The sequence below is a fragment of the Octopus sinensis genome, linkage group LG2 (assembly GCF_006345805.1).
Source record: "Octopus sinensis linkage group LG2, ASM634580v1, whole genome shotgun sequence".
Classification (NCBI taxonomy): domain Eukaryota; kingdom Metazoa; phylum Mollusca; class Cephalopoda; order Octopoda; family Octopodidae; genus Octopus; species Octopus sinensis.
This window is the reverse complement of record NC_042998.1, coordinates 69,499,629-69,524,722: the sequence shown is the minus strand read 5'-3', so window position 1 is coordinate 69,524,722 and position 25,094 is coordinate 69,499,629. Positions and strand designations below refer to the sequence as shown.

Sequence of the window (25,094 nt, the reverse complement as noted above, 5' to 3'; positions counted from 1 at the left end):
TTACATATATGTATATATATATATATGTGTGTGTTTGTGCGTACTATTGTGTACATATATACATACATTTATTCTCTGTGTGTGTTTGTGTAGACATCATACGATGGTTGTCATATGAGTGAGGTTGTTCATTACTATCCTTCTGTAAAATACAAGTCTAGGACATTTACCCCACCACCACCACCACCACCACCACAAAGACAATTACTTCTGAGGATAACAGATGATGATTTAAAAGTTCTTAATATATTGGAGAATGGGTAATTAACCAAGCAGGGTAATTGTTCTAGGAGGTAGTGGTCGTCGGGGGGAATTGTCTTGGGGTAGGGGGTAACTGTCCTGATACAGTAAAATACATGCCCAGCCATGGAAAAATATTTCCTTGTTTGGAAACAGGTGAGGGTTGGCAACAAGGCAGGCATCCAGCCATAGAAAATCTGTTTCAACAAATTCCATCTGATCCATGAAAGCATGGAAAAGTGGACATTAAATGATGATGATGATGATATATTTTAAACACTTACCACTTTACTATTTTAATTTCCTTTCAGATTCCTCATATACTCCAAATGTTTCAACTCTCTTGTAATACTTACATCAAGTACTGAAGAATGTGGCAGCTTCTGAGAGCTTGTGTCTCTCAGTTGAATCACAAAACATACCAGGTAAGTTACAGGTTTTCTTTTATTTTTTTACTTGTTTCTCATTTGACTGTGGCCATGCTACAGCACTGCCTTTAGTCGAACAATTTGACTCCAGGGCTTATTCTTTGTAAGCCTAGTATTTATTTTATTGGTCTCTTTTGCTGAACTGCTTAGTTACAAATACAGTTGTCAAGCAATGGTGGTGGGGATAAAAACACACATACAATCACACGACGGGCTTCTTTTAGTTTCCGTCTACCAAATCCACTCGCAAGGCTTGGGTTGGCCTGAGGCTATAGTAGAAGACACTTGCCCAAGGAGCCGCACTGTGGGATGCTTTCTTTGGTAGCTTGAGTTGGTTGGATTCGCCATAGACAGTCAGTACATATTCGGTAATACCTACTTGAAATGGATTAGGAGGACTGCAGTCTGTTTGCTTCATTTTTGGTTGATTTTCTACAGTTGGATACCCTTTCTAATACCAACCTCCTTTACAGTGTACTGGATACTTTTTCATGGCATCAGCACCAGAGAGGTCGCCATGTCTTGCACAAGACTAAAAGCACCTCATTTCCTTGCACTTTGCAGAATGTATTGAATGCAATTTTTGCAACACCAGCACAAAAGAAGTCATCGTGTTCTCAATGTGACTATCAGTATTCAATTACCCAGAAAGCTCATAAGAAGTAATTAGTAATCAGCAGTGGAGGTGAATGTTATGGAATCATTGTTACCAGAATAAGGATGATTGGAAATTTTCCAGGGAGACATTAACCTCTGTTGACTGCAGAAGGATTCTCCCTCCCTCTCCTTGTCAAGTGTAGATGCTATGATACTGGTGTCCGATGTGTGATCATACATTGTAGTGAAACTTGGATGGTGAGAGCTGAGGATACATGTTGGCAGGAAAGAAATGATGTGAATCTGGTCTGTTGGATATTTAATGTGACTGAAAGAACACAGGTGTGACAAAAGGAATACTGGGAATTAGAGGAATCAGATGCAGTGTATAGGAGAGGAGATGGCTTTCAGAATTCCTCCTGTCGGTAATCTGCATATTGTTGCTTTATTAGTGATATGCCCTTAATTTAGCTCTCTCAGGTAACAGATGAGTAAGACAACAACCACTCTGGAACTTGTACAACAAAAATCACCCTCTGCACACTTTACAGTGGTTGTCATATGAACAATGAAAGCATAGGGTCGTGAGGTCCCCCTTAGTCCAGTCTCGTTAAGGGTCATTCAACCTCACTAGTGTTGCAGTGTATGGGAGCAGCAGCGCCTACTAAAAATGGATCAAGTCCTGATGAACCAACACACGCAGTGTAGAAAGCAAATGTAAAATTGTAAAATAATGATTATGGTGTAATGTGTCCTGTTGTTACAAGTTAGATATTTTTTTGTGACAGTTTTTGCTAAGTGATTATATAACTTACTAGCTGGCTCTGTGCCATCAAAAATGACACCTAATTATAGTATTATATTTGTTTTATATCCTTGATACACGCGGGTGATAATTATTTTCTCTAATCAGTTTGTATAGGTGTGTATGGTTGTAATAATTACTTTTAGCAAAAAGACAGAATATGGATGGTAAATCAAATTAATACGCGTGTCAATGTTATCCAGTGGATGTCTTTTGAGATGTGACATTGATCATCATTTATTACTGAAAGAATGTCGGTTAGTTTATGTATAGTTACTGGGTAAACATTTCTTAATATAAATAAATTAATGACATGTATAAACTGTTAAATTAAGATGTGTATTTATAATATACCTTTCAACTGCAGTTGTTTTATATTCTTGATACTTTCAGGCAATAATTATTTTCTCTAATGTTTGTGTAGGTGTGTGTGATAGTAATAATTATTTCTAACAAAACAGAATATGGATGGTATTTCAAATTAATACACACGTCAATGTTATCTAGTGGTTGCTGTTGAGATGTGACATCAATCATCGCTTGTTACTGAAAGAATGTTGGTTCACACATACAAACATTCACATACTTCCCTTGTACATACTTACACAGAGTTGAAATGCTGTTTGATTTTTCTTTTCAGTGCTGAATGTCCACCATCCCACTTCTATTACACACACACAAACATTCACATACCTCCCTTTTACATACACACGCTTATACTCACTCACACAGAGTTGAAATGCTGTTTGATTTTTCTTTTCAGTGTTGAATGTCCACCATCCCACTTCTATTACACACACACAAACATTCACATACCTCCCTTTTACATACACACGCTTATACTCACACAAAGTTGAAATGCTGTTTGATTTTCTTTTTCATCGTAGAATTTCCATCATCTCACTACTGGTTTGCCATCACTCCATCCTTTCTCATTCATATGTTGTGATGTAGAAAGAGTATTATTATAGTAGATAACCTGTCCTAGGAGTGCTACCATATTGATTTGTAAATATTATAGTTGTCTAATTAGTCAGACTGTCATACATTACAATTAGGTGCCTTTATGTTGTTCTTCAGACTGCTAGGAATAGGAGTGAAATTTCCCTCAGATTACATTCTGTTGTCTAAGAAACAAAGAGAGAAAACATTTGATAATGCAGTGTAATACCATCATTGTTTTAATGTTAGTTTTTCTAGGCTCAGAAGGGTCAAATGTAATTTATTGAGGGAGATTTTCTAATCAGAAACCTTTCCCGTTGCCAACCCTCTCCTGTTTCCAATCAAGTTCAGGTTTCCTCATGACCAGACATGTTTTAATGAAAGATTGGACGCTGTTTGCATGCACTGAGTACATTGTGTAAAGTGGTTGGCGTTAATAAGGGCAACAAGCCATAGAAACTATGCCAGAGCAGATGACTGGCACCTGGTGCAACCCTCTGGCTTGCCAGCTTCTGTCAAACTGTCCAATCCATGCCCGCATGGAAAATAGACGTTAAATGATGATGAGAATGGTGATGATGAAGGTGCAGGCATGGTTTTGTGGTAAGAAGTTTGCTTCCCAACCACATGATTCCAGGTTCAGACCCACAGTGTGACACCTTGGGCAAGTGTCTTCTATAGTCCTGAGTGGATTTGGTTGACGGAAACTGAAAGAAGCCTGTTGAGGATTTTGCCTTGGAAGGTACTTGGTACCATGTAAAAAGCACTTGTGCTGGTGCCACGTAAAAAACACTGGTGCTGGTACCATGTAAAAAATGCTGGTGCTGGTACCACATAAAAAGCATCAGTGCTGGTGCCATATGGTGCTATGTAAAAAGTACCTGTGCTGGTGCCACATAAAAGCACCCAGTACACTTGGTAAAGTGTTTGGCATTAGGGATGGCATCCAGCTGTAGAAACCATGCTAAAACAGACAGTTGGAGCCTGGTATAGTCTCTGGCTTGACAGCTCCTGTCAAACTGTCCAACCCATGCCAGCATGAAAAACAGACATCAAATGATTGTGATGATTTCCAGATTCACCCCACCATCCTCCCCTCTAAAATGTGAGTTGTCACGTTGCTTCTCTGCTTCAAGAAACCTGTTATGCTCTGGCCCTTTCTCTCTTGCTCTTTTACCCCATACTTTCGCAACACAATGTTGCCTTTCCCTATTTGGGTTCATATTCTTGTAAGTTGCACAGTGACCTCACTATTGTTGGTGGTATAATAAAAGGCAGCGAGCTGGCAGAAACGTTAGCGTGCTGGGCGAAATACTTAGTGGTATTTCGTCTGCTGCTACGTCCTGAGTTCAAATTCCGCCAAGGTCGACTTCGTCTTTCATCCTTTCGGAGTCGATTAAATAAGTACCAGTTACACACTGGGGTCAATATAATCGACTTAATCCGTTTGTCTGTCCTTGTTTGTCCTCTCTGTATTTAGCCCCTTGAGGGTAGTAAAGAAATAAGTATAATAAAAGCACTCTGTAAAATGGTTGGCATTAGCAAGGACATCCAGTCATGGAGACCATGCTAAAGCACATACTGGAGCATAATACAGTCCTTGAATCCTTCAGATTTTGTCAAGCTGTCCAATCCATGATAGCATAGAATTTGGATGTTCAATGATGATGTCTGTTAAGATATTTGATTTCTAGCATTAGTACAAGAGTGTAAAATCTGGACCCCAGTACTTGATTGGCATTTTATTCTATTGACCTTTTGATTGATTAAAAGCAACATTGACTTTGTTGAGATTTGAACCCTGAATGTTAAGGTCTAACTAAACCTGCAGAATATTTTGTCTGTCACTCCACCCTTTCTACTAATCCACTCCACCCCCTTCACTTCTTGGATATTAAATGTTTAGATATTTACATCATGTAATTGACCTGATCGTAAGTCTGGTCTATTGCAGGGTGACATGTTTACAGTTGAGTGGACTGGAACAATGTGAAATGAAGTGTTTTGCCCAAGAACAGAATGTAGCACTCAATCCAAGAATCAAACACATGATCTAGTCATTATAAATGCAATATCTGAATCACAGGGTCACATGCCTTCAGATATTATTATCAAATCTACATTATTTACATTATTTACATTTGACGAATGTTTGTCCTCATCTTGTTTGTTGTTAACACAACGTTTTGGCTTTCATCAGGTGTCTTGAGGAAATTTTGAGCCTGGGTTCTCATTCCTAAAGTATTTTCGATGTTATTATTACTATCATTGTCTTTGCACAGCTTCTAACGCTGGAGATGCCAGCTGTTCACTACCAGTGAACTAAGGTAACACCTCTTATTTTTCGAGCACCATCCAGAGTATTTGAGCAGTTCCAAACAGTGCTGTTTTCTGCAAGTGCTCCGCCCTTATTGCAGCCCCTATTTGTTCCATGTACTTCTCAAGAAGTACATGACTCCGACAATTATTGGTACCACTACCACCTTTTCCATCGACCACAACTGCTTAACCTCCCAAGCTAACCTGTCATATCTATTGACTTTTTTAAAAACTATTTTTTTATTATTATTATTATTATTTAGGCCACTGCCAAAAAATCAAACTCAGAATCTTGGGGTTAGTAGCCCGCACTCTTAACCACTATGCCATATGCCTGTTAACAACAAACAAGATGACAAATATCCGTCAAGTGTAAATAATGTACATAATTCCTCATTTCTTAAATATAGAACTGTATTATCAAATCTGTTTAATAGGCACAGGAGTGACTGTGTGGTAAGTAGTTTGCTTATCTGCCACATGGTTCTGGGTTCAGTCCCATTGCGTGGCACCTTAGGCAAGTGTCTTCTGCTATAGCTCCGGGCTGGCCAAAGCCTTGTGAGTGGATTTGGTAGACAGAAACTTAAAGAAGCCCATTGTGTATATATATATATATATATATATATATATATATACACACACACACACACACATCATCATCCGTTTTCCATGCTAGCATGGGTTGGATGGTATATACACATATATGGAAAAAAACGTCAAGGTAGAAAATGCTAAAATAATTTTATAAAAAACATTTCAGTACCGGTTTCAGTCATTGAGACTTTTTCAACTGTAAGTATGGAAAACAATTAGATTTTGGAAAAATTAAATGAAAAGTTTTTTAAAAGAATATTTGCATAGTATTCAAATACAAGGGGCATTTTCCTTCCGTTTTCCATACTGGCATGAATTGGACAGTTTGATTGGGGACTGGCAAGCCAGAAGGCCACACCAGGCTCCAATCTGATCTAGCTGTGTTTCTACAGCTCGATGCCCTTCCTAATGCCACCACTCCAAGAGTGTAGTGGCTGCTTTTTATGTGCTACTGGCACAGGAGCCAGTCAGGCGGCACTGGCATTGGCCATGTTCAGATGGTGCTTTTTACATGCTACTGGCACAGGAGCCAGTCGAGGCAGGGAGACTGGCATCAACCATGTTTGGATGGTGCATTTTATGTGCCACCTGTATGGGGAGCCATATATGTGTGTATTTGTGTGTCTGTTTGTCCCACCACCATCACTTGACAACTGATGTTGGTGTGTTTATGTCCCCGTAACTTAGTGGTTTGGCAAAAGATACAGATAGAATAAGTACTAGGCTTACAAAGAATAAGTCCTGGGGTCGATTTGTTCGATTAAAGGTGGTGCTCTAGAATGGCCGCAGTGAAAATGACTGAAGCACAGAAAGAAAAAAGAATGAAAGAAAAATTCAGATATTGTGAAATGCTTTGTCCTATTTTGTTATCAAACTAATTTATATTTCATTTAAGGACCAACTTGTCCTATTTATCATTATTATTCTTATTTGGCTTGTCTCTTGCTGCTTTCTTGTACTATTGTTGTTTAGAGGAACTGATTTCTAGAAATGTCACCAAAATTGTCTCTTGGAAAAAAACAACAAAACAAAACAAAACAAAAAGGCACGCACACACACAAAAATAAAGGCAAAAATTTGTAAAATTGTTATATGAGGGAATATTTCAGATAGTATTTGGGTTTATTTTTCATTCTCTCTGCTGGGAAAGGTCATCTGCTGTGCTAGCTCTTCCAGCTCCTCCTTGCAACATCAACTCAGCTACTATTGCTAACAGTTTAATGGAGCAGGAAGTCATTAATACAGCAAATGGTTAGCTTTTTTTGTTGTTTTGTTTTAGTTTTGTTTGTTTCTTTTTGTTATTATTTTTTTCTTTTTTTGGTGTCATTTCTCAAACTGTTGTAATTATGTTTGCCAGATAGACAGCAACAGAGGCCTTGCTTTTTAAGCGATGAGTCTTAGTGACCTTCAGCTAGTTATTTGGCAGTGTTGTTGTTGAACGGCGACGAACTTTCTCCACGATATTGCTGCTGTCGCTGCTGCTTCTGAAGTGATGTCGCTGCTACGTATGAACTCTGCGTAAGTAGAACCAAAATTCTTTAGGTTACATTGGATGTAAAAGCGGGGGAGATTCTATTTTGTTGCACATTTAACCAAACAATGTAAACATTTTCATTATTTCACTACCATGATGGATTTAAATGTTAGATTTCTCATATAAGGGCCTGTATTCTTCTCCTGAGCTTCAGATGTGTGTGAAAACTTTTGAAATATTTCTTGATATCAGTTTAAATAGATTATTCTATTGTAAATATTTGAAGCGTATTCTTTGCATAACCTTATCTGTCTGGATTCTACATAATAAAATACAAACATGTTGACGAATAGATTTTAAAGTTACATAAAATTTTTATATATTCATAAATTTTTGTGAATTGTAATATTTGTTTTACTTCAATAATATTTTAGTTTGTGTGTGTGTGAATTTAATGTAGAATTGATTGTCTTTTTGTTGAATTTTCCTTTATTAACATACATCATTAAATGTATTTGAGATTATAAAAAGATAAGTTTGTAATATGAGCATTTAATGTGATACAAATGTTTGTGTGTGTGTGTTTACATCTGTCATTCTCTCTAGCTGATGTTGGGATGATTTTTTTTTTGTCTCCTTCCAATAAATATTGTTTTTAAACACGGGATACCCAAAGATTTTATCTTAGATGAAAATCACAGCAACTAACCTGTCAACAGTGTATATACATTAAGTATGATACTTAAATAGCTATTTTAATCTAATATTGTTTCAATTGCATTCACCAGATTATACTCACATGCATGCACACACACACATTTTTGTCCTCAAGTTCTTCTCTTTCTTTGCCATGTACGAGATACAGCGACACTGCTAACTTTTTAGGTTTGTTAAATTATCCTCTGTTATTAGACATGTTTATTTTTTCTTCCCCTCTATTTTTATATTTTTCTTATTGTGTTAATGTACACCTTTACATACCTCTAATAACATTTCTCACTGTTTTTGTCTAAATCCCTTTCCTATAATTATATAACATTAAGTCTAATAAATTATGTCCTGTCTGTTTTGCTATGTGATGTGTTGTCTTTTAACAACAGAAGTCTATCTCGATTCATGTATACTAGTAGTAACTTCTATTTACAACAGATGTATTTTAGATTGTGTGTATCTAACACTTGTTTTGTAAGCAGTGGACTGATGCTGAAAATCCACCCACTGTTTCACTGCAAGATGTATGAACCACTTCTAACTTTATTTTTATCTCCTGTCATCCTATTAAAATGTTTATCAGCAGTTCTGCTGCAACTCTAGAGATTTCCTAGCCAGCCCTTCAATGAAAATATACCAACCAGTGTATGAGAGGACTGAACTAGTTTGTTAATAAGCCTTCCTACTATTATTTATCCAGAGTCGCACTTCAATAGTGAAGATTACTTCACTCTACCTGTGAAAATAACTCAGGTTATTGTTGTTAAACCCCAGGTCAGGCCTGATGAATAGTCATGTGATCACTGGCACTCCAGCCATGGCTATCCAGTCTGTTTAGGTATATTCTTCTATTCTTTTACTTGTTTCAGATATTTGACTGTGGCCATGCTGGCTCACTGCCTTTAGTCGAATAAATCGATCCCAGGACTTATTCTTTGTAAGCCTAGTATTTATTCTATTGGTCTCTTTTGCCGAACCACTAAGTTACAGGGACATAAACACACCAATATCAGTTGTCAATTGATGGTGGTGGGAGGACAAACACAGACACACAGATGCATGCATATATATATATATAATATATATATATATATATATATATATATGTATGTATGTATGTATGTATGTATGTGTATATGTATGTATGTATGTATGTGTATATGTATGTATGTATGTGTATATAAGTATGTATGTATGTGTATATGTATGTATGTATGTATGTATGTGTATATGTATGTATGTATGTGTATATATATGTATGTATGTATATATACGTATGTATGTGTATATATACGTATGTATGTGTATATATACGTATGTATGTATGTATGTATGTATGTATATATACGTATGTATGTATGTGTATATATATGTATGTGTATATATATGTATGTATGTATGTGTATATATATGTATGTATGTATGTGTATATATATGTATGTATGTATGTATGTGTATATATATGTATGTGTATATGTATGTATGTGTATATATATGTATGTGTATATGTATGTATGTGTATATGTATGTATGTGTATATATATGTATGTGTATATGTATGTATGTATGTATGTATGTATGTATGTATGTATATATATATATAATATATATATATATATATATATATATATATATATATACTATGGGCTCAACCCAGTTGAGGGGTTATTGTCTTGCAAGGTACTTGTTGACCCTGTTAGTACTGGTGCCACATAGAAGGCACTCAGTACACTCTGCAAAGTGTTTGGCATTAGGAAGGGATTCTGGAGGCACTGGTGTGGCTGTGTGGTAAGAAGTTTGCTTCCCAACTACATGGTCTTAAGTTTGGTCCCACTGCATGGCACCTTGAGCAAGTATTTTCTAACATAGTACGAGGCCAGAAACTGAAAAATGCCTATAGTTTTGTGTGTATATTTTTTATTCTTTTACTTATTTCAGTCGTTAGACTGTAGCCATGCTGGACTACTGCCTTGAAGAATCGATCCCAGTACTTAATTTTTAAAGCCTCATACTTATTCCACGTGTCTCTTTTGCCAAACTGCTAAGTTACAGGGATGTAAACACACCAACACCAATTCTCAAGCAGTGGTGAGAGACAAACACACACACACACACACAATGGGCTTCTTTCAGTTTCTGTCTACCAAATCCACTCAGAAGGCTTTGGTTGACCTGAGGCTATAGTAAGGTACCACATAGTGGGACCGAACCTGGAACCATGAGGCTGGAAAGCAAGCTTCTTACCACACAGCCACGCCTGCACCTATAAGTATGTGTTATTGTGTTCTTGCCTTGATGTTACTCTTACTCTTTCACTTGTTTCAGTCATTTGACTGTGGCTATGCTGGAGCACTGCCTTTAGTCGAGCAAATAGACCCCAGGACCTATTCTTTGCAAGCCTAGTACTTATTCTATCGGTCTCTTTAGCCAAACCGCTAAGTTATGGGGATGTAAACACACCAGCATCGGTTGTCAAGCGATGTTGGGGAGACAAATACAGTCATACAAACACACACACACACACACACACATATATACATATATATACGACGGGCTTCTTTCAGTTTCCGTCTACCAAATCCACTCATAAGGCTTTGGTTGGCCCGAGGCTATAGTAGAAGACACTTGCCTAAGGTGCCACGCAGTGGAACTGAACCCGGAACCATGTGGTTTGTAAGCAAGCTACTTACCACACAGCCACTCCTACACCTATGTTGTGTGATAATTGTAAACAAGTGTCACCATCATGCCAGGATCCTTGGTTTTTAGTGTTGTGTGAAAGCATGTCTGGTCATGATGTAACATTACCTTATTTGGAAACAGGTATGGGTGGATACAGGAAATGGGAGAAAGCAGGCTGTAGAAAATCTGTGTTCACAAATTCCATTTGATCCATGCAAGCATGGAAAAGTGGATGTTAAACATTGATGATAATGGTGTGTGACATTAAGTTTTCAGATTCTCAGTGACTGACTGGTATGAGAATTATACTCCATTTCAATAGGGCTCACTGTCCCAACTGTTATAATTCATCCTATCAGGATGGGTGAGGAGTCAACTTGTTTTCTTCCTTCTCTCTTCTCTGCAAGTAATACAAAAAGCAAAACATGATTTTGAGTGAAATTTTAACAATTCAAACTTGATACTTTCTCTTGCCTTTATTGTCTCCATGACAATACAGGGTGCAGCCCTTTCTTATTTACATTAGATGGGTATTTGTCCTCATCTTGTTTGTTATTAACACGTTTCAGCTGATATACCTTCCACCCTTCTTCAGGTGTCCGGGGGGAATTTCGAACCTGGATATTTTAAGATATTTTTCCGATGTTATTATTATTCAGGTCACTGCCTGGAATCAAACTCAGAATCTTGGGGTTAGTAGCCCGTGTGCTTAACCACTATGCAATATGCCATATGGCATAGTGGTTAAGAGCGCGGGCTACTAACCCCAAGATTCCGAGTTTCATTCCAGGCAGTGACCTGAATAATGATAATAATAAATTTTTTCTTTATTGCCCACAAGTGGCTAAACATAGAGGGAATAAACAAGGACAGCCAAAGGGATTAAGTCGATTACATTGACCCCAGTGCTTAACTGGTACTTATTTAATCAACCTCAAAAAGATGAAAGGCAAAGTCAACCTTGGTGGAATTTGAACTCAGAACGTAACGGCAGACAGAATACCATTAAGCATTTTGCCTGGTGTACTAACGTTTCTGCCAATTCTGCTAATAATAACATTGAAAAATACCTTAGGAATGAGAACTTAGGTTCAAAATTTCCCCAAGACACCTGATGAAGTCCAGAGGGTATATCAGCTGAAACGTTGTGTTAACAACAAACAAGATGAGGACAAATATCCGTCAAATGTAAATAATTCCTCATCTCTTAAATATAGAATTGCCTTTCTTATTTGTATAATATTTATAGTTTTCTACTTTCAACAGGATGGTGCCCCACCTCACTATGGGTAAAACATTCAGAAATGGTTAAATCTTAATTTTGAGGTGGATAGGACAATGTGGATGGTCATGATAATCATCAGACTTAACACCACCTGACTTTTTCTTATGGGTGTATTGAAAGATCTTGTTTACTCTCTCAAACTGAAAACAATTCAGGAATTAAAACAAACAATTTCTGATAATTTTTTTGCAATTAACGTGGAAATACCTCAAAAGGTTTTTTAGAAGTGTTGCTGGTAGGGTTCGGCATTGACTGAAAATGAAAGGGAGCATTTTGAACATGTTAATTAAATTTTTTATCATAATGAATTAGATTATTTTGATACAGCAATACTTAGTTAATTTTATTAAAACTACTGCAATTTATTTTCATTATTTTTTTTTTCATTTCTTTAACTACTGTAATAAATTTTTGTACAATACTTTTAGAAAAAATTTTTTGTACAATAAAAAATAAATAAAAAGGTGTTACTTCTGCTGCACCCTGTATTCCCAGTATCACTACAGTATCAACCAGACCATCAGATACTGTTATACACTGCTGGTCACAGTGCACTTCCAATTCTATCATCAGCATTCTTTTCCATCTTGGCCCAAATTGCTTAACTGGATCAAAAGGTCTTTACCTTGACAATATTAGACTAATAATTATTTCATTTCATGGAGGAAGCGCAGACGTTAGACAATCTCATTTTCTCAGTGTTATAAACTGGGGAGGCCTTGTAACTTTTATAAAGAAATTTGAGTTGCATGTTTCTGCAAGTTTAAAGGTTTTGAATTCATACAACCACTAATTCTTTAAATACTCAAAAACTGCATCTATATATATGTCGTCGTCGTTTAATGTCTGCTTTCTCACTGTTCAAATGGTGCTGATGATCTGATGGTCAGTCGATCCAGTTGGTGGGGCTTCACATCAGTGGGTGGTGTGGTGTGCTGTAAAGCCATTGAGAGAAAGGCCCTGAAACAGTGCATTTCATGCCTGATGGCCCCTGAAACCTACTAACATTTATGATGTGATACTTTTGATTGGCACCACTTGCACACAAGTCTCCTATACAGAACATTGGCAACAGCTTATCTGCCATGTCAATGTAACAACACCTACCACTACATGGTATGTTCAACCTCCCCTAACTAATTTCACCAATGACAAAGAACTTGACTGTTTCTGTGGAGATCCACTTCTACTAGCGCCAGTCTGCTAGTCTTTACTGTTGCATTCTCCAATCCCACACCTTAAACAGTACTGTCTGACCAATGAAAGATAAGGTCTAACCATAGTCTGGGACCATTAACCGGTTCGTTCATTATATTGTTACCTGAATGAGTGAATGTAAGTGAGAAGTTTAGGGTAGAATTGGAGTGTTAGCAATTTTGAATAAACTAGATTGAATGTTGCCTGACGGGTGCAAATGTGCTAAGCACTGATGCTGATTATAGTTTAATCAATAAGCATAGGAGCGAGGTAAATGCAGTAAAAATAGGGGAGTCAGTGGAGCCTCCTTACGATACTCCCTTGGAGTTCATGGTATGAAATTCATTGTCATTGCTCCGATTTAGTTGCCAATGCCACGTATCTAGTTTAAAAGTTAAAATGCAGTAAAAATAGTGGGGTCAGTGGGACCCCAATTAGGCAGCCCTTAAAACATAGGCCTCCTTAGGACATTCCCTGGGATTAGGGTAGTTGCTGGTTTGAGTTTCGATGTCCTTGCACCAATGGTCTAGGAGTTAACATATGTAACGGACAGAGAAACATCACACAAATTTATCATAGGATATGTGTGTATGTGTGTGGTTAGTGTGTTAAGCTCATCATCATAACATACTTTTCTAGGAGTTGAATTGTCTCCTTCAACAAGACCTTTAATTTCACATTGCTATAGTCTATTCAAGTGTAAACAAGAACCACTCTAGTAGAGCTGGTGCTGTCCTCTCTCTTCTTCCAGCTGTCACATAATCAAGCCCTGTTGGGATAACAATAGGAGTGACAACAAAGTCACTGTGTCTATTCATGACTAAGTGGTTTTCTAAAACAATGAAAGCATAGAACAAGCTATGAAATCATAACTTGGTAGCTTGTACCACTTGTAACAGCTGTGTGTGTGTGTGTGTGTATATAAGATTGTAGTCATGGCCAATGCCAGTGTCACATAATTGGCCTGTTTAAAAAAGCTTATGAAAGCATCCACTATATTCTTGCTAAATCAGATTGGAGCCTGGTGCAGCTTCCTGGCTTGCCAGTTCTCAGTCAAAGCGGACGTTAAACAATGATGATCATGATCATGCCACAGAATCCACTAAAACTAGAGACCAATACCTAAGCATTGTCCAAGCCTAATTAGGTTATCTATGAAGAAAATCAAACAATACCAAAGTAAGCGATCACCACAGATTTTGAATCCACAAACACTTTCTGCTTTACAAGAATGGACAACCCAGAATAATATGGCTAAAATATAAGAAATTCATGATCAAGCATAACATGTGCATTCCCATCATCAGCTGCCTAAACAAATATCACTGTGGTTTTGACACTTGGGCCGTACCATCATTATTACAGTTGTTGTCATTCTGATTATTCTTGGGGTCTGTTTTTACATGTTTGCATGAGTTGGATAGGTTTTATTTCAGCACAGAATCTTGCCACTCATTGAAATTATTTGTCATCCATTTTTGTTCATTTTCCACCTTCTTCATGAGTTTTTATTAGCAAACCTGTCCCAGCAATCATTAAAACATTTATTTACATATTTCTCAACGCTTCTACATTTATATTCTAAATGTAAACACTCACTCACCATCTTGTACGATTAAAGCCTTTCAATTTGATGGAAATGAAACAAAAGATTACTTAGGTGCAATTGATAACACATCTATCATATTACAGAAGATGCATGGTTTGGATCTTGCAAGGTAGCTTTTGGCCAGTTTTCTTCCAAGGAATTTTAGCCTAATTTATTACAAAAAACCATTAAAGTTGTATTTGCTTCAAGATACATTGTTAAGTTACTTATTTTATATATTTCTCAATATGCCATATGCCCACAGGCATATGGTGTAGTGGTTAAGAGCACGGGCTTCTAACCCCTAAATTCTAAGTTTGATTCCAAGCAGTAACCTGAATAATAATAATAATAATAACCTAATGATATTAATAATAATAATAACCTAATAATAATAATAATAATAATAACCTAATAATAATAATAACAACATCATTGAAAAATACCTTAGGAATGAGAACCCAGGTTCAAAATTTCCCCAAGACACCTGAAGAAGGCTGGAGGGTATATCAGCTGAAACATTGTGTTAACAACAAACAAGATGAGGACAAGTATCCTTCAAATGTAAATAATGTACTTCATCTTTATTCTAAGCATAAATATTTAATATCTTGCTTGATATTAAGGCCTCTAATTTGGTGAAAGAGCGGAATAGATAGTTACTTTGTAGTTGTTGGCACATCTATCATTGATAGCAAGTCTACAGGTAACTTTTGGCCATATTTGCTTCAAGAGTCTCCATTTAATGACTAGATTAGTAATTCTTTGTTTTCTTTTTTATCAAGTGTTTGTCTGATGATAACTGAAAGCCTAAGGGAGATTCCACAACTGCCATCCAAACATCCAAAGTGCCAGATGATGTGGTTATTTCAATATAAAGTGAGTACTGCTTAACGTTTTTTCATGATTATTTAAAAGTTATAGGAATGGTCCTTCTTTCATGGAATAAGCGGTAAATAAAGAACTAAAATAGCAGTTTAGTACCTATATTTTGATTGGGAAAAAGTTTGTTTCCTGACCACATAGTTTGGGGTTCAGTTCCACTGCATGGCACCTTGGGTAAGTGTCTTCTACTGTAGCCTTGGGCCAACCAAAGCCTTGTGAGTGTATTTAATGGACTAAACTTGAAAGAAGCCCATCTTATATGTCATCATCATCATTTAATGTTCGCTTTTCCATGTTTGCTTGGATCAGACAGAATTTGTTGAGGCAAATTTTCTATGGCTGGATGCCTTTCCTGTCATCAACCCTCACATGTTTCCAAGTAACGGGATATTTTCCCATGATCAGATGGTGAGACAGGGCTTCCAGGGAAGACTGAAAACAAACAACGTTATTTTTTTGATGCTGTTGCTTATTTACAATCATCAGGTGATGCCAAGACAGGGATCACACACACACACACACAGCAGGCTTCTTTCAGTTTCCATCTACTGAATCCACTCACAAGGCTTTGGTCGGCTGGAGGCTAAAGTAGAAGACACTTGTGCTAAGTGCTATACAGTGGGACTGAACTCAGACCCATGGTTGGGAAGCAAGCTTCTGATACACAATCCTCCCTGTGTGTGTGTGTGTGTGTGTGTGTGTGTGGTGTGTGTGTGTGTTTGAGTGTGTGTCTCCTGGTCTTGGAATTGTGGTTTAGTTGTAAATAAGCATCACCATCATTCAAACGGTGGTGTTTGTTTTTGCCATATTCTCTGGTAACATGTCTGGCCAGGGAAAAAAATACCCTGCTTGGAAAGAGTAAGGGTTGGTGACAGGAAGGGCATCTGGCCGTAAAAAATCTTTCTCATGAAATTTCATCTGACCCATGCAAGTTTAGAAAAGTAAACGTTGAAACAACGATGATATATTTACTGCTCACCGCTTAAGACTCACAGCTGGTTATGTCTACCTACTAAAGTGGTGATGGTTTGTATTTAGTAACAAACATTGCCACTGAGTTCCTGGAAAACATACTTGGCTTTCAATGATGCTATCAACCCCACCCACTGTAATCCAAGCTGTAGAGTTTATTACCACAGGTTGTTTAGTCATAATAATTACCAACTTTAGAAGTACTTGACCCATATTTACCATGGGCCAGGGAAAAAATAAAGTTATAAGAAAGTTATTTCAATTTATTTCTTGTAGAAAATGGATATTTCCTTCGCGGCAGTTCATGGCTCTCTCATTAATGAACAATTTTACTTATGAAAAGCCATGCAATTTATTGTCATTGTTGTTGTCATTATGTCCACTTTCCTATATGGCTATGGATTGGACGGGACTGAGTCAGTCCCTTTTCGGGTCAAGATTTTTTCTTTTTTTTGATGCCAACCATTAAAGTTGTGATTTCTCTCTTTTGCTACAATTTGTTAAAGCCCGTGTGGTTGAGAAGTTTGTTTCCCAACCATATGGTTTCAGGTTCAGTCTCACTGTATGGCACCTTGGACAAGTGTCTTCTAGTGGATCGATTAAAGCATCACCTGGATCGATCAAGTGGATTTGGTAGATAGAAATTGAAAGAAGCCCTTCATGTGTGTAATTATGTATGCGCTAACGCATGAAACTCTCGGTTCTTGAGTCACTCTGTTGCTTCTAAATATTAATAATAGTAATAATATATATATATATATATAACAAATGTTTCTATATATTATATATTTAAAGAGCGTGAGATCTATCATATCAGTTTATTCATTGCCACAATAGGAAGCGCTTACAGTTCTCTCCCCTGACATCGCTCCGCAAGCAGTTTAACCAAGGGAGATAATTCTAGATGATGACTGCTTGCTGTTTTGTTGTTGGAGGGAGAGGAAAACGGAACAGAAAATTAGAAAGTGTAAGGGTGACTTAAGGAAATCTTATGGATCCTTGTCACTGTATTTCGCAAATCAGTGAAAATAAGCGTTTATCTCTTATGCAGAGAACATTTTTGTCTGAAGCCTATTTTTACTTTAAAACATTTTGCTAAACTACAGAAAAGTAGATGTTAGTTCAGTTTAGTTAGTTGATTTACTATTCGAATTTAAGACCAGATTTAGTTTAGTCTTCTTTGAGTTAAAAAATTAAATATTCATAAAAAAATTCATACTTGTAAACTAGATTATGATTTACGAATTAAATCTGTTAATTTAAGGCGGTGAGCTGGCAGAATCGTTAGCACGCCAGGCGAAATGTTTAGCGGTATTTCGTCTGCCGTTACGCTCTGAGTTCAAAATCCGCCAAGGTCGACTTTGCATTTCATCCTTTCGGGGTCGATAAATTAAGTACCAGTTACGCACTGGAGTTGATGTAATCGATTTAATCTCTTTGTCTGTACTTGTTTGTCCCCTCTATATTTAGCCCCCTGTGGGCAATAAAGAAATAAATTTATGCAACTGTGCCTTCCAGTTGTAGTAGCTGTAGGGTATCTATTATGAATTCTTATCAAATTACTCAATTGTAGTAGCTGTAGGGTATCTATTATAAATTCTTATCAAATTACTCAATTTTAATAAATTTCATTTTTATTTGCAATTTGGTTTGTTTTATTAATGTAATCTGGAAGAAATGGCTCTACCTATGGTCTCTGTCGGCACTTGTGCAATGAGTTAAATCTATGACTTTCTGTTTACTAAAACCAGTATATTCCTTGCAGTGCTTTTTATTTTTTTTTTAAATATAAATATCGATGTTATTCAACATCTGATAAAATAGACAGTTGTCAAAATATCGAGTAGGTTTAAAGAGTTAACTCCCTTTATGTAAGCCGTACTGTTTCCTTTTCTGTAGTTTGACATTTCATGTTTTGCCTAATTCAAAGTAAAAAAAAAAGTTTTTAAAAAACCCCACAGTCTATTTATCTATATTTAATTTTGTACACTGACCTACATATAAAAATGTATCATTTAAAAAAACCCCAGAATGGTCCCCTACCATAGCAAAGTGAAATATTCAGAATTGTGTGATTGTTTGATAAAGAACAGCAGAAATTGTATTCACCTCAATAGATGTCATTGATTGGTTGAAATTGCCGAAATGCAAGAAATTTAACAAGAAATAGCTTACAAACTACAGAATTTTCTCAAGAAAGCCAAGAGAAAAAAATGTTTTATGTAACACATTCTACCAGTATACGAAGTTTAAAACTGTTTAGTTACAAAGAAAATATTTTAAAAATCTGCCAGTCAAAGTGAAAAGATCCTTATATATATATATTTAATAAAATGCAAAGTGTGTCCCTGTCTGTCATGCTGTTGGCAAAGCTGAGTAAAACAACAGATGGAGTAGGAGTGTGTGGCAGTGAGAGATGCTAAAGCAGAACAACATTTAAAGGCTTTGCTCTGAAGACACTAGGTAAAGAAGAGTAAAACAACAAATGGAGTGGCAGTGAGTGACAGTCAGACGTAGCTAACTGCAGGTGAAGTGTAGTGAGCTCTGAATTCACCAGTATTTTAATGAAAATAAAATAAAATTTTTATCATAAATTATATTTTATCAATTTCACAGGCACACACACACAAAGGGGCATATATGTTAATTACAATAAAATAATTTCATCGATCTAAAACATGTAAACAAACATACATGTGCACACATTCACACATGCATGTGCATGCACATGCATAAATATACACAAATAGGTATGCATATATATATATATATATATATATACAAAGTAGTAAATATATGGCACAACGAAGTACCGATATTTACTGGAAATAGCGAACGTAATAATACGACGCTAATGTATAGCTTCATCGCGTATGTATTAGCAATACATTAGCGTCGTATTATTACGTTCGCTATTTCCAGTAAATATCGGTACTTTGTTGTGCCATATATTTACTACTTTGTGTATTTTTCCCTCACGGGCTATTCTTTACTGGAAAGCAATACTGTAGTATTGCATTACTAATTTATATATATATATATTATATATATATATATATATATATATATATATATTTCTTAAGTGTGTATATACACAGGGTGTGAGGGGTATTTGAGGACAGTTTTGGTATACAATGAAAGAAATATATTTCAGAATAAATAAATATGTATTTGAATAAACATTTGTGCAGTTAGTCTTGATAATGTTTTTCTAAGCAAATTATTCTGTGAAACTACCTTCAGCTTCGATGACTGCTTCAATATGGGACCAAAACCACTGGCATGCTGGCACCATATGGTCCTTATTCATTTCGGATATCACCTGCACAACGGTGGCCTTCAGTGAAGCTATAGTATTATGAGGATGATGATTAGTTGCTCTTTCAACAGTGCTCCGCACATAGTAGTCTATGGGGTTCAAATCTGGTGAGTTTGGAGGCCACATATTGTGTGTTACATAATCATAAAGATTGTCTGACAACCATTCTTGGGTGACTAGGGCTTTGTGAGAAGGTGCTGAGTCTTGTTGAAACACATATGGCCTTCCATTGCATACTTCATCAATCCAGGGCTTGATAACAGTTTCCAGTACCTCAATGTATCCAGCAGCATTAACTCTAAGACCCTGTGGAAAAAAGTGGGGAAATTTCATGGGCATCACTTTGGGTATATCAGAAGGGTCTGCACATAACTGCATGTCATTTCTTCTGTTAGACTTTTGATCCTGGTCAAAGTTTTTTTGCCCTGTTCACGAGGGTTTTTCAGTTTGTTAAGTGACTGTTTTGAACGGATGAGACAGTTTTCCTGTGTCTTTGCAGACAGGAATTGGCCTTTCCTCATTACATGGGGCTTGTATCAAATGTCATGATGTACCATAGTTCTGATAGTCCACTCTGACACCTGAAGTTCTTTAGCAATGGACCTCATTGATCTTGTGGGGTTTTCATCGATAACGTTTTGAACAAGTATAAATTCTGGTGTCGTTTTAGTGTCTGAGCATTATGAATGTTTTTTTCTCTTTGATGCAGGTGAAACATTACCATCACATGCCTTCAATTCCAACCGAACTTTGTATACGAATAATCTTGCAACATTTAGAAAGTTGCTAATTTCTAAATCACTGTGGTATGCATGTATAGCAACTATGACTGCAGGTTTTTTCATTTCTTGAGTTAGCATGATATCTTGAAATGGTTATCTGAATAAATAAAAAAAATGATACACTAAATAATTTGAAGGTGTAATGAACTAAAAACGAATTGTCCTCAAATACCTCTCACACCCTGTATATAAACATACATACACACCTATATATATAGAGAGAGAGAGTGAGGGAAGATAGGCCAATAAAATAAGTATATATATATATGTATGTATCTATCCATCTCTCTCTCTCTCTCTATATATATATATATATATATGTATACATCGTGGTGGCATAAATATGTACATATGTGTGTGTATATATATCTGCATATACACACACACACACGAATATACATTATGTGGGATATTTTTTCAACGGAGATGTTACAATTGTATCTGATTCTTCAAGTACTTCAATTCTGTGTATGTACATTTACTAGACTGGTAACATTTATTAATGGTTTTCCCCATTGTGTTGATGTGCAATTTTCTATCATTAATATGCTAGTATGTATATAATGAATATTATGCTTTATTAATGTATGTATGTATATATATATATATATCATCATCATCATACATCCATTGTCCATGCTGGCATGGGTTGGACAGTTTGACTGGGCTATATATATATATATATATATATATATTATATTATCATCATCGTTTAACTTCTGCTTTCCATGCTGGCATGGGTTGAACGGTTCGACTGAGGACTGGTGAACCAGATGGCTGCACCAGGCTCAACACAGCATTTTTTGTTTCCATGTCTACCAAATCCACTCACAAGGCTTAATTGGTCACTGGCTATAATAGAAGGCACTTGCCTAAGGTGCTATGCAATAAGACTCAACCTGCAACCATGTGGTTGGGAAGCAAGCTTAAGCATACAGCCTTTCCTGCACCCATTTTATTCAAATTATATCTCTCTTATATTGTCTGTTTTTTTTTTTGTTTTTCCTTTTTTTACTGATATTGCTGTAAAATATTTGAATATTATTATCAAGCAGTTGATCTATAATATTTTTCTCTTTTTTTTTTTTTCAGAACATTTGAGAAGGGCGGTGGGGGAGAAACATAAACCAATATGGGGTGTATATATTCTCGCAGGGATATAAACCCCACCAGACGTGTTTTCCGTGTCTACAATGTTGACGACAATGGACTTGAGCTGAATGCTGGCAAGATAGAAGTGGGGGAACAGGATTTGATCTTATACCAAAAAGGTAAAGAGACTGTTCGATGGCCAGTTCGTTGTCTGCGACGCTATGGCTGTGATGCAGAACTCTTTTCATTTGAGAGTGGTCGACGTTGTCCTACTGGACCTGCTATATTTGCTTTCAAATGTCAGCATGCTGAAGAGTTGTTCAATTTGGTTCAGGAATGTATTCAGCGAGCTGGGCAAGAAGAACGAGCCAACCAGAGTCACCTTGGCAGTACCAATCGACTTCATAGTCGTCCAAATTCCATGATTGAAAATCCCGATCATAATGGAATGATGATATCAAATCGATTGCCTCAGAATGGTTTGATGCGTTGCAACAATGGTATGCGTCTTTATGTAAATGGTTCCACTGTCGCAGACAGTACTAGTCATGACTATATCAATGCCATGCCTCAAATGCATTCTGGACTTACAGACAGTACAACGCCTCTTTTGGACATGGATGTTTGTGTCATTCTACAAGATTCTGCTGTTAATTATGCTGTCTTGGATTTACCCAAGAGTACGGAGAATCTTTGCGATGAAAGCATTGATTCTCAACCGGACATGATTACTGATGGCAATGGTAATTATGCCGATCCGGAAGTGTTCACAGACGTGGCTGGAGACCAGTCCGGCAATCCAAACTACATCAATGTAACTGCTGACTGCAACGGAGAAGTTGAGGGTTTGAATCTAAATACACTAAATGCTGGTGACTGTAATTATGCTAACGTATCAATTCAGAACAGCCCTGTGTTGCCCATGTCAAGCGTTGCCTCTGCAGCAACTTCCCCTTGTTTGTCCACTCCCAGTAACAGCCAGCAAGCTTCACTGCATCAAGTTCAAATGAAACAAACTGGGCAACTACAGCAACAAGTACCACAGTGTTTGGTGCAAGCTCAGCCTTTCCATCCCCTACCACCCCCTCCGCCAGTGCCCCAGGCCAGCAATGAAGGCCGCAAAGTAACATATATACAACTGGATTTAAATCGGAGTTCCGATAACTTGTCTAGTGGTGGTTGTGTGTCACCAACGTCACCCTTAGGCTTCTCGTCTTTCCCTGAATCTCCAGGCAAACGTACTGAGAGTTACGCTGAAATAGATTTTAATAAAACTGCTGCATTATCGAGTTCTGCCAAAAGTTCAAATGAAAATGACTTAGGACTGCGGAAAACCCGCCATAATAGTACTATCAGTGATTTTGGTAACTGAAATTTTATTTTCAGTGCTAAATTCACTTCTGTTATTGAGCCATTTTGGTTACAAAAATATATAAATATATACATATATATATATAAATAAAAGAAAAGGAAAAGAAAACAAAACAAAACCAAAAAAAAAAAAAAAAACAAGCTGAATTCCTCTATAAATTTTAATTACGAAAAGAAATTAATTCTATTCCTGATATGAGCCAATATTATTGATTGCTTCCATTTGAATTATTTTACTTAGAATGTGTTGGAAATAGATCCAACAGTCAGAAGAAGCAATCACTGCTCTAACGTGAAGTGGTGATAATGACTTACCAAATTGGTACTTTAATTAGTTGTTTTTGTTAATTTTGAAATTATTATTATTATTATTATTAATTGGCTGAAGTTACAGAGTGTCTCAAGGCTGAGAGTTTCGTGCATTGGCTCTTAGCAAACTTTGATAAATGCCAACACACAAAATTCTTAGTCTTTGAGTCACTTTGTGACTTCTGCTGATTAATATTAAAAAAAAGTATATTTACTCATGTTTTGAGTTTTATTTTCCTGTTTGTATTGCCAAAACTATTATTATTATTTTTATTATTATTATTATTAATATCGTCATTATTGTTTTTTATTACTAGGGCAGTTGATGACAGAATCAGTAGAAAGTCAAACAAAATATCTTGTGGTATTCATTTAAGTCCCTTTACGTTCTGAGTTCAAATCCGACTAGGATCAACTTTACCGTTCATCTGTGTGAAGTTGATAAAATAAAGTACCAGTTACATACTGGGATTGATATAATCAACTATACCCACCTCCTCATTTATTTGTGGCCTTGTGCCTCTGTCAGATATCACAATTATTATTATTATTATTTAATGACTATAAAGTGTTCAATACCCACCTATAAAAGTTACTCTGTGACTTTTTATTACTAAAACAAATTGAAGATGAAATGTTTTTTCTTTTGTTGTTTTTTGTTTAGTTTTTTTTAATGTATTTTTGTTTATGTTTGTTCTTATCAAATCGGAATGGTAAAAATATCAAAGCAAATTGAATAAGACAAAACAAAATTTCATTTGAATTAAAAATATGAAATTATGATATAACAGTCTCTTTAGAGTAAACTCTTTATCTGCATGACATACTTAACATATATGTTTCATTGAAAGATCAGAAGCTGGGGTGTTACATCTGAAAAAATCTCCATTTTACATATATATATCAGAGCTGGGCACAACCGAATTGCTCCGGAAGTGACTGCAAGAATAACATATGTATTTCATCATTGTTGCAGCTTGTCAGTGTCATGCACTTGTGTCACTTCCAAAACTAGGTTGAATTGGCTAGTCTGGAGTATATAGGGACAGTGTTTAAACTATACACTGGTTTGCTATGATGCTTCTTAGGCTGAATAAAATAGAAATTATGCACCAGATGTAAGCAGCTCTAAAAATCCTTTAATAGAAGTATTGTCACTTGGGGAAGCAAAGAAAATTCTTTGCAAATATGTCACAGAAGAGCCATTTTGGTGTTCAAAACACAAAAACCAATATTTTTTTTTTCCTGGCATGCCAAAATTTTCGCCACATTTTTGCAACATGGTCATTGATATTGTTCCACTACAACTGTGTCAGTGACCGGCTTGCAGCTCATCATCATCTTCATCAGCATTTGATGTTCACTTTTCCAAACTTGCATGTGTTTGATGGAATCTGTTGAGGTAGATTTTCTACAGCCGGATGCCTTCCCCGTACCTATACATGCTTTCGTAGAAGACTGGAAACAAACAACTTTACTTGTATGATGATGCTCATTTACAG

The 25,094-nt window shown here is 36.4% G+C and overlaps 1 protein-coding gene across 7 annotated transcripts in view; it reads left to right on the top strand.

Moving 5' to 3' along the window:
• LOC115228362 (fibroblast growth factor receptor substrate 2) overlaps positions 1-24,227 on the top strand; it is a 55,843-nt gene extending 31,616 nt beyond the window's left edge. For 2 of the 7 annotated variants that reach the window (XM_029798974.2, XM_036513990.1), the window contains exons 2-5: positions 552-665; positions 7,287-7,443; positions 15,648-15,741; positions 21,913-24,227. In XM_029798974.2, the coding sequence (XP_029654834.1) occupies positions 21,953-23,284 (1,332 nt within the window). In that variant the 5' untranslated portion in view covers positions 552-665; positions 7,287-7,443; positions 15,648-15,741; positions 21,913-21,952 and the 3' untranslated portion in view covers positions 23,285-24,227. Of the gene's footprint in view, positions 1-551; positions 666-7,282; positions 7,444-15,647; positions 15,742-21,912 lie in introns of all 7 variants that reach the window. The other 5 variants (XM_029798964.2, XM_029798969.2, XM_036513998.1 and 2 more) reach the window with 3 other exon arrangements.
• The last annotated feature ends 867 nt before the right edge of the window (positions 24,228-25,094 follow it).